We start from the raw sequence: 10906 nt of genomic DNA, 5'->3' as shown, positions 1-10906 counted from the left end.
GAGAGGAGAGGAGAATGCATCTACCTGCTAGGCGGCATCCCTCGGAAGGTCTGTGAGCACCTCACAATCTTGTAGGTTCTTCAGATCATCCTCTTTCAGTGTGTTTTCCATTTCACTCCAGTTGTATGTCAGTCTGATGGCAGGTTGAATCAATGCAGGGACTTGTCGAGCACTCTGCTGCGCGGCACGATACCTGGAGTCAAGATGCTAGAGGAGGAGATCCTATCGCCGTGCCTCAGAGATCTATTACGAGTAGCACCTGGAGCTCTGACCTCTTGGTGAGTGTAACATAAATGTACTTGTTGTGCTAGTGGTACTGCTGATGATTGATGATGGCCTGGATGGAAGAAGCTCAAGTTTTGTAGATACTTGATGATAAATAGCCATTTAGGACACTGGTGCTAGACTAGTTGGCATCTCTAGTTGTGTTGTGCCTAGGTAGTGGTTCTTGGGTCAGAAGTAAAGCAGTAACCACCGGGCTTTGTACATAGAAAGATCTTTGAATCTTTTCCTGCCCCCTTTTATTTTGTTGTTCTTTGTCAATGCTAGTGCAGAGAGGCTAGTGCCAATGCTAGTTATTTCTTTCTTTTGACTGCATGGCCACAAATGGGTCTATTGCTAAAATTGAATCAGTTTTGAACATTCTTGTTTCTATCCTAAGAAAAACTTTACTAACGCTCTGTGTCAGCGCAGGGGTTGGCGTGCTTATTATAAGAGCCCCTTTGATTACTTGGCATGATAACAAGTAAGCATCCTTCTCTATGCTCTATTTATTTCTCTAGGTACCCTTTTTTGTACTGTCGACATTACTAGATGATTGTGCATTGGTTATTGGGGAAGTTGCAAATCGTAGCTTATGCATTCGCGCCAGCAATTTTGGCCACTTCTCTTGGCGCTGTTAGCATAATCACCAGTCAAGGATTTTGGGTTACAATATCTTGTGTTACCATGATGTGGACTAGATCCAGTACGATTGCAAATTGAGTCATCGTACTTGAACTGATATGTAATCATTTGATCTGTAATGACTTAGGAGTAGAAAACACATATGTATTTGAGCTGCCAGAATGTCATCTAAGGATCTGCTCAGTTGTAGAAATCTTGTGCTACCAATGATATAGATCTGTGCTTTTGGACTTGATCAAGTATGACTGCAGATTGATTTCGATGATGAACATTCTTGGCTTAGCTCAAGCCATCTGCAACTCATGTATATAACATTTATTCGTATGCATTATAAAGTTTAGGACCCTATTGTTTCCCTGAAAAAAAAAAGACATGTATGTATATAGTTGCCAGAAGAATGTGCTATCTTGTGGCTGTATGGCTACCTTTTAGTTTTTCCAGCAATTGTTGTGGAACAAATATTGTTATCTCTCTTTCTCTCTCTATGGTGAAGAGATCGATGCTGGAGATGGTGGGCACCTAGGAAGGTCTTTTTTTATCTTGTGGAGGGCGGGATGATAATATTGATAGATGGAGCTTGTAGTTGTATGGGAAGTCGGGTGGGTTCCCTCGTATGTTTTCCAGTGTAAACGCTGTATATCCGAGCTTGTTGTTTTGGGTTGCCGCAGAATGTGATGTTTTGTACCAGTGTGTGGATCAACTGTGGCGAGTCTTCCCTGTAATCTTGTGCACACACAATACTTGTATTGGAAACAGAAGTAGTGTGGTTGTCTTTTGATTGTTTGTTTGGCAAATTTTTCTGATATGTTTTTTTGGAGAGTTGTTGTTTTTCATTTAATTATATATTTGTTATGGAGATGGGGATAAATCTGATTGATGACCAACGAATGTATGTATGTATGTATGTATAGGTTGATCCGAATTAAATTATTGCCTGCCATGTTTCTTTGGAAGATGCAATCAAACAATTAAACTATTGTTGATCACATAATCATTTTTGGGGAGTGAATTTGTTGTAAACCTAGTTAGCGTATACACTTGCTTGGAAACTCTAGCTAGGATATAAACTTGCTTGTGATTCTTGTGAAAATAAGAGAAAAGATACTGCCCATGCCCATAAACATCAAAAGGCTTGAACAGTAGAAAGATGACATGTTCCAATGCGTGATGCTAGAAATCCTCAAAGATAGCAGAGTTGACATGGAAAGTTTGCTAGAGAGCGGAGCAACATTTTCCATACATGCCATTGTGAAAGCAAGTGACCCTGAACTAACTTGGCACAATAATGATCTGCAAACAAGTTGCTCCACTTTGTCACTATTCTCTCATTTCTGGTTCAGAAAATCTTCATATTTCTGTTATATAAGTCCCGTTTTGAGCGGCTCGCTCGATTGAATTGTTTGGGTTGTTTCGAGCCCTGCGTGCAGCATTTAAATCTTGGTTGTTGGTTCTCGAAAGAATAAGATTCACATGCACAGGCTGTTGGTACTATTGTCTTTTTCTTCCGTGAGGGTTAAATAATATCAAGGCGAGCACGATTTTGATGGAGGAAAAACAGTTCTCTCACTGATCCACAACACGGCCTTGTGAATGGTCGTGGATCACACAGCTACCCCCTCCTTGTTCTCTCCATCATATGCCGACATCTCTATATATACAAGAAATGGCTATTCATCCGCGTGCGGGGTGCCCGTGCGACTTAGGATTTTGGACGCCGGGCGACGGCAAGAGGCGTCCGTTGTGAGGAGGCTCTTGTTCAAAACGGTAAGAGATTGAATCATAGAAGGTTTTTAGTTTAGTGTAGACTTGGATCAGGCTTCACCTGATATTCAACAGGTACTAACAGCCTGTCTCAAAGTGTGGCTTCACTTGATATTCAGTAGGTACTAACAGCCCGCCATCTGCTCTGTTTCTCCGCCCAAGCGGCTTGTGCTCATCCCCGCCGGTGTCCTGATCCAGAGCATGGCTGACGCGGAGCACCTCCGTCCTCGAACATAGAAAAAGAGAGATGAGAGAGCAAACCACAGTCCTGCTTCATGCTTGGGTCCCGGAAGATTAGATATGGGAAGTTGAAGAAAAGACAAAAGATGGCGGGGGATTGAGATAGTGAAATTGGAGCACGGCCGGAATTGTGGAAGAAGGGTCCCTCGATCCGATCTTGGTGTGTTCCAGGAGATCACCGGTGAGGAAGACGACGGGGCAGAAGATTGATGAGAGAGAAAACGTACGCGGATATGCTGCGCGTGGCACCAATTCGTCCGGCTTTCATTCATGCGATTGATTCCGTTCGTTTGCTTGTTTGGCGAGGCGATTGGGATTAGTCTGCGATTGAGCCGGCCAAGACGTCGCCGCGTGCGCTGGCGCGAACTGCCGCGCCTCCTCGACCCCAGCATGTACACTAACTAGCTAGTACACTAACTGTCAGATTCATCCCCCGGATAAAAAAGAAGATCCATGAATCAGTTCTAGCTGGCCGCATCACATCGCCTTTGTTTAACCGCTTGATTAGATGCAAAGTGGAGGTCGATCTACCTATGCCGCTTTCAGTTTTTCTCAATATCTCCCTAGGTTGTACGATGCTGAGCACGTTAAATGGAGCCAAACCATGCTAGCTTTGTAGCTTTGGAATAACAACTTTTACTTTTTATCCCCTTGCCACGATTAGATTGAACCAGGCTGGTGAAGAGATCGAGAGATCACACGCCATGTGTTAGTGTTGGACAATCAAGATTGGTTAAGTGAGCTAAGGGACGAGCACGGCGGTTCGATGGAGCCAGGGGTAAACCCGAAGCCTCATCTTGGCCGTCCGATCGCTGTCAGCGCTCACCGGCTTTGTGCTCCTTTGATCATGGTTTCCCATTGGACTTGTCCAGGAAAATATAACACTTCGGTTCATGTTTCACCATCCGTACGCGGCATGTACAACCATTTGCAGTGCGAAAAGGGGATTAATCCATCACATTCACTTCCAAATCATAAGTCCAAGATGTGACATTTGCACGAGTGTGTGTTTACATTTTGCACCTGACATTTTTATTAGCAATTTCGAGTAGGTAGAATTCTCATTTTCTAAAAGGACTACGACATGACATAAATTTTGCAATACGGTCATTTCCTTTTTTTTAGAAGCGCATAACAACGTGAGTTGTACTCCAATGTACGGAACCTGGTTTAGGTCCAGCTCCCATCTCACTCGCTTAGGGAAAGATAGAGTTTTTTTGGCATTCATTTGCGCCTTCGGTTCTACCGCGACCACATAAAATGAATGTGTGGATGCCCCTAGGACTCTTTTTCCGCTACCATCTTGGACGTGACACTGGCTAGGGAGGGAAATGGTTTTATAAGAAAGAAGAACATACATCCCATGCTCAAAAGAAAAAAAAACTAAGAAGAAGAAGAAGGCAACATACATTTATTTGACCCAAAGCAGGTGGTGTGGTGGATGGGGTCTCGGTATTTCTTCCCTTTAATATTATTGTTGCACTTATACTGGAGCATGCACAACGACCGTAATTCCGGATGCACGTAGAGTTGTAGACCATGATGCTTCATGCACTAGATGAAGTTGTGAGAAACACAAGTCGCCGGTGCTGCTGTAGCTGATAATATGGAGAATCTCTTGTTGGTCTTGTTATGCCTGACAGCATGGCCCAAAGATAACCCATATCTGGTCTTGGACGCTCTTCTCCCCTGCCCAACGTGTAAGCAACTAGTACGTGTCATACCTTTCATGGCCATCCCATAACCAAACACGTCCATGTACGGCCGAGCAGGCACGCCCAGAATAGGCAAGCAGCATGGGTCCATCTTCATGCCACCGCATGCATGCAGCTCGTACGGCTCCGGCAGCAGAGCGGCCGGCAATGGCAAGGCCGTGCGCTGGTTGATGAACTGCACTATGCTCTCCATGAGTACCTTGCTCGTCGCACGCAGTGGGTTGTACAGGTGGAAGCCATGGTCTTCGCCCTCCGACTCCACCAGTGTTACCGCCTTCTCATCATCATCGGCCCACGCGCAGCACTCGCGCATGCGAGCCGCCAGCCAGCGCCCGCGGTCGCGCAAGGTGTCCTTCTCGGCGACGGCGACCAGCATACGCTGGCATGTCAGCGAGGTGATCTCCTCGTCGAGAGGGTTGACCCGGGGATCATTCTTGTCGAGACGGCCCGCCGTAACGAACGGCCAGAGCCTGTCGATGAGCTCCGGCGTAAACATGGCAACGCCGTCCCAGACTAGCTCGGAGCTGGACAGCCGCTCGACGCCCCAAAAGTATGGGTGCACGATGACAAGCCCCTCCACGTCGATGTGATCGCCAGTGCCACCACCTCTAGCAGCACGCACGGCCGTGTTGTAGACGATGTTGCCGCCAGCGCTGTCGCCGGCGAGGAACGTGCGCCCGAGGTCGGCGTGGTCGGAAAGCCAGGGATCGGATAGGGACGCCACCCACTGGAGCGCCGCCCATGCATCGTCGTAGGCCGCCGGCACAGGATGCTCCGGCGCGAGACGGTACTCCACGGACACGACGAGCGCCCCGGCGCGAGCCGCCAGAGACCTGACGTAGTTGTGGTACGTGCGGCAGAATGCGCTCTCCGTGCAGAAGGATCCTCCGTGCACGTACAAGATGACGGGGAGCCTGTCGCCGGTTGCTGCGGCGGCGGCCGGAAGAAACAGGCGTGCGGACACGCCGGTGCTCTCGTGGACGACCACGTCCTTGGTCGCGACGCCACGGTTGGCAGCCGCGTCCTCCGACGCTTCCACGTATGAGCTGCTCAGGAAGCGCTCGACACGGCCGCCCTTGTATTCGCGGATGAATGGATGCAGGTCGACGGTGATGTCCTCCTCGCCGCCGGCATCCTTCTTGCTTAGTACCGCAGAACTCTTGTTTGCATGCATCGTGTATGATCGAGCTAGCTAGCAGATGTCTGACGAAGTGTAAATCTAGTGCTAACCGAGTATGAAGCTGTTGTATTCTCTGCGTTGTGGTGGCTGGGACTTAAGCTGCTCCTTGGCTTTTATAGTTGGTATTTGATCCCACTCCAATATGGTCATGTATGTATGAACAACTACTCAGGAACGACGACTGAATTTGAATAAACTCAAGTCGATCATTTTTTATAATGTAGGAATAGAAAAAAAACATCAACACCTATATATAGTACTAACTGAATATTAATAGGCCAATTAGAAATATGGATTGCTAAATCTCAGACTTAGTTAATGCTATATTTGTCAAATCCTATACGAAGATCCGTGTAGAAAAATAAAAGTAAAACATTTCTTCTCTTTTATATGTTCTATCACTTGATGGCGACTCTCAGTCGATTGAGATATAGCCACACCCATTAAAAATATGCGCTCGTATTATATTTATTTGGTAGACTTTTTAATAAACTTAGTCAACAATTTATATTAATAGATTCATGGCATTGCCTACAAACATAGAAATACTAACTAACTGATTTTATTGTATTGACTCATGTATAAACTTAGAAATATTTATTTGGGAGATGAGGCGGCCATGGCATTGCCTCTCGCGACACGACGCTGTCCAGGAGGTCGCGGATGCCCTCGTCCAGCAGCACACGCGCACGCCTCGACCTCTAGCAGCATGCACTTCATCACCTCGCCGCAGTAACCACAAGACCGGTGCCGGCATCGACCGATTTGCCGCTCGCGAGCATTAAAACCTGCTCCACGCAGGCCGATCGATTTGCCGCTTGGGACAGCCCACACCAGCACAAGCGGCACAAGCTCTCACACGGACCGCAAATATCTCGTCTGCGCCAACAGAGCCCCGGCCATCGATGCAGGAGAGATGCGGATGAGCCATGCGGCTCGACTAGGTCATGTCATGTCCAGTCGATGTGTGGTGTGTGATCGCGGACCAAGTCCGGTGCAATCGGTTCGTGGGATACAGTAAAAACAGAGAAAAATATAAGGTAAAGTCAGCAGAAAAATTGGGGAAACACTCAAAGGGGTAAAGTGTGGCACGAGTTTACTTAAATGGGGTATAAAATGAGGACTTTCACTAAATGGGGTAATATTTGTCACAAACATGAAATTTGAGGCTAAAATGGAATTAATTCTAGTTATTATTCACTACCGTGAAATTAATATTTGTTTAGTAATTACTTCTGTTAGATTTTAGTCCAAAATATGATGGAGACTAGTAAATCAGGACCGAGATAGTACTTCCGTTAGATTTTGTCAACAATAATCTAAAAAACAAAGGGTTCGACCACTAGCGAAGAAGAGGAAGTCTAGAATGCACACGTAGCGAACTAACCTATGGTTGGATGGTGGTTAAGTTGACAGTGGTATCCTCAGCCCACCAGGGTTCAAGTTCTAGTGCTCGCATTTATCCTGGATTTATTTTCGGATTTTTGGCGATGCACGTTCAGTGGGAGGAGACGTTTCCGTCGGCTACGAGACGTCCACGATGACTTCATAGAATATCAAGATGATATGCCGACTCAGTCTCTTGGAGGTGCTCATAAGGATAGGGTGTACGTGTGTGCGTTCATAGTGATGGGTGTATGCGCGTATATATGGGTTCTCAAAGGGTTCTGAAAAATTCGAGATAGATCTAACTATACTTTTTTTTACTTATTTCTGCATTAATAGAACAGATGAGTAAAACAAATAAACCTATTTAGGATAATAATTGGATAAGAGAGCCTCTACCCTGTCAAAGGATAGGGAGAGAACAAAATCTGGATAAATACCAATTCCTATTACTGGTAAAAAGATACAGATTAAAATAAAGAGTTCTCGTTGTCCAGAATCCACAAAATTTGTGTTAGGGTTAGGGTTTAGGGTTTAGGGTTTACGGATTAGGATTTAAGGTTTAGGGTTTGTAGGGTTTAGGGTTAATATGCACTTGCATGTACTTGTGTTGAGCGCTACATATTAACCAAGATAAATGTTTAATGTCAACTCGAGTAGTCGACGTTACATATATAAAGTTGTTAGGAAACGGGTTGAGAGTGACAGGCTTGTGTGAATCAAGTCATTGCATATTAGCCAATCATATTAAAAAATAATAGCTTGCCAATACGTCGTAAGGTGTAGTGTGACGACCCATTTGTGAACTGCAAATATAGTGTCCCAAACATTAGTTGTGGTGACGTGCTAGTGTGAAAAACACAGCACATTTATCATATGTGGCTGAATCGGCTAAGTTGTCAGTCCAAAATTGGTGCTTGTTGGTTTTGAGATAGCTAATAATGTCTCATGAAGAGCGGCGAAAATAAGCACTTGTATATATTTGTGCGGGACGATTATTCTGTGTAGTGAATATGTATCCGCACGGTCCTCTCAGTCAAGGGATACATTTCCAGAAACTTGTCCTCGTCTTGTACTAGTGTGAAATACACAACACTGTTATTGGATTGACTGACTGACTGACTGACTCATGTTGTTCTTGTCAAAATAAAATTAATGAGAAGTTGTACCTCATCTCTGATTCTTGCTCCAGACTTTAGTATCTGTTTTTGTCTATACATACATGACTCCCGGTCAAGGAATAATAATTCCCAAAGGTTAGAGTCGTGGTTATGTACTCCAATACTAGTGTGAATAAACTGAATAATAACCCGGTCATCATATGTGACTGATTAGCTAAGTCATCATCATATTATAGAATGAGCAGTTGTAGCTCACCATGGTGAAGATTCCTGCTTCAGACTTTCGTATCCATCTTTGTTGCTACATGAATTCTATCACGACTTTGACGGTCAATAAATATATGGTACTTCCCAGAATAGAAATTGGCATATTAATATGAGAGGGATGATCTAGTTGCCTATTAGAGTATATTCTAGTGCTATTAGCAAACAAAATTGAAACTGTCAAGTGGATGTATTGTGGACGTATGGTTCAGTTGAGATTGTCAACTAATTGTGAAGTGCCTTTTTACGGTGCCAAATGTCTTTTCTCTAAATAAGCTAGACAATAGCAATACATTTATCAAATAAACATATAACATATGAGAATAAATAGTACACTCCACATTCTTGTTATGAGAATAAATAGTACTATTCTTGCCTTGGTAATATCTTTTATTGCCGAAAAATAAAAACTCCAAATCTAAGGAGGACTTGCATGTACTTGATGATGTGGAGGTAGTAATAAATTTAACAAAACTAATATTATAATATATGAGAATAATGAGCTCCAAATGCTCGCTGTATATCTAGAGGGTGGATGTACATTATAGTACCTTGTGGCCCTTTAGGTTTAGAGAAATGAATCGTTGCTGAAAACATTAATAGTAAAAATTGATGATGTGCAAGGCTTGCATGTTCTTGATGATGTCGAGGATTTGGAAGTGTCAAAATGGAATGTGGAGGCATCTTCTAGAGGGTTATAGCTATGGTGATGTACTATAGTACTAGTGTGAATAAACTTAATAACAACACAATCATCATATGTGCCTGACTAGGTAAGGCATGCTTGCATGTGCTAGAAGGTAATAGGTGTGGTGTTGTACTACTATACTAGTGTGAGCAAGGTCTATATGTGACTGACTGGCTAAGTCATCCTAATTAAGTGAGTAGTTGTACCTCACCTTGGTGAAGATTCTTGCTTCTGACTTTCGTATCCTTTTTGTCTCTACATGAATACCAGCAAGACTTTGTCAGTCAATGAATCTGTAGTCCTTGCCAAATTAGAAAACTTTCAAAATAATGAAGGGTTACCCAACTGCATAGTTTACTCTTGCTAATATGAACAAAGAAATTTGAAACTGACTAGTGGAAGTATTGTGGACGTATGATTCCGTTGAGACTGCTAACTTGTCAAGCGCATTCTTACAATGCTGAAAGGTATTTTCACTAAAAAAAACATATCCTCTTTCAGTGGAAACAAATTTTGAGATTGTAACGATAATGTTGACGAATTCAAAACCAACTTTCTACCGCAAAGGATTTGCCAAAACCATATAGAACAGACCACATCCTAAATAGTTATACCAAGGCAATAGTTTTTATGTGTTAATTGAATTTTAGTTATTTGGGATGATGTCATATTTTTGTTCATGTGTTTTAAAAAAGAGAGAAGCATGAAATGGCTCTATAAACATCATCCTAATTGTGATATATCCTCATATATAGTATGCCTGACATAGAATAATTTTGTGTCGGTACCATCATTACTATGTATTGAACATGAGTAGGTGGCAGTGATGGTGTCCACACGCTTACATTTATTTCGCACCCTAAAAATTCTCAAGCAAAAAATAATAAAATAGTTAACTCAAACAAAACAAAGTTCATCCACTATTCCACAACAACCTAATTTAGCCACTTACCTATAAAATCTCTTACGAAAATAAATCATACTAATAATTTGTATGGCTATTGAGCTCCGAGTCAGTGATGAACTGGCGATGACATACTATGATCGGCGTATGTTCTTTATCGACGAAACATGGATATTTTCCTATTTAATTTTTACATATCACTTTTAGTTTTATGGTCATCGGGAAAGGGTTATGATCCTCCAATACTCCTCCAGATTATAGTTTATCTTTTTCATTTTTATTGTCAAGTGAGTGTGAACTTATCTTGGAGATTTTTTAAACGTTGGCAACATAATTTGGATGCCCACTAGGTAATTCTCTACAGAAGGACGCTTTCATAACCATGATGTAATAGTGTGAATAACACCTCTGGCCTGGTCATCATATTAGACTAGCTGACTATAGGTTGTTGTGAAAGTATAATGACAAGTTGTACCTGACCTCTGGTAAAGATTCTTTGTGTAGACTTTGTATCCCTTTTTGTCTCTCCATGAGCTCCAGCACACGTTTTTGTGAGTCAATGAAAAGCACTCCCTGAATTTTTTAAATGATGGTTTAATATTGAAGGGGCCAATCTTGCTCCGTAGTGTTGTATAGTAGTAAAAAATGAAATTGGAAGGTCAGGTCATCAATTGCCTCTTCAAGGAGCCAAAAGTTTTTTTTGGCTAAAAAGTGCATGTTCTATTGGATGAAACTTTTGAG

The 10906-nt window shown here is 43.0% G+C and overlaps 1 protein-coding gene across 1 annotated transcript; it reads right to left on the bottom strand.

Moving 5' to 3' along the window:
• Nucleotides 1-4461: 4461 nt before the first annotated feature.
• On the bottom strand, nucleotides 4462-5796 carry LOC119350118 (2-hydroxyisoflavanone dehydratase-like). The gene has a single exon (XM_037618108.1). The coding sequence runs from the start codon at nucleotides 5794-5796 to the stop codon at nucleotides 4462-4464; it is 1335 nt and encodes a 444-aa protein (XP_037474005.1).
• Nucleotides 5797-10906: the final 5110 nt, after the last annotated feature.

Source organism: Triticum dicoccoides, chromosome 1B, assembly GCF_002162155.2.
Source record: "Triticum dicoccoides isolate Atlit2015 ecotype Zavitan chromosome 1B, WEW_v2.0, whole genome shotgun sequence".
Lineage (NCBI taxonomy): Eukaryota > Viridiplantae > Streptophyta > Magnoliopsida > Poales > Poaceae > Triticum > Triticum dicoccoides.
The sequence above is the reverse complement of the archived record's forward strand: the minus strand, read 5'-3'. Positions and strand labels throughout refer to the sequence as shown.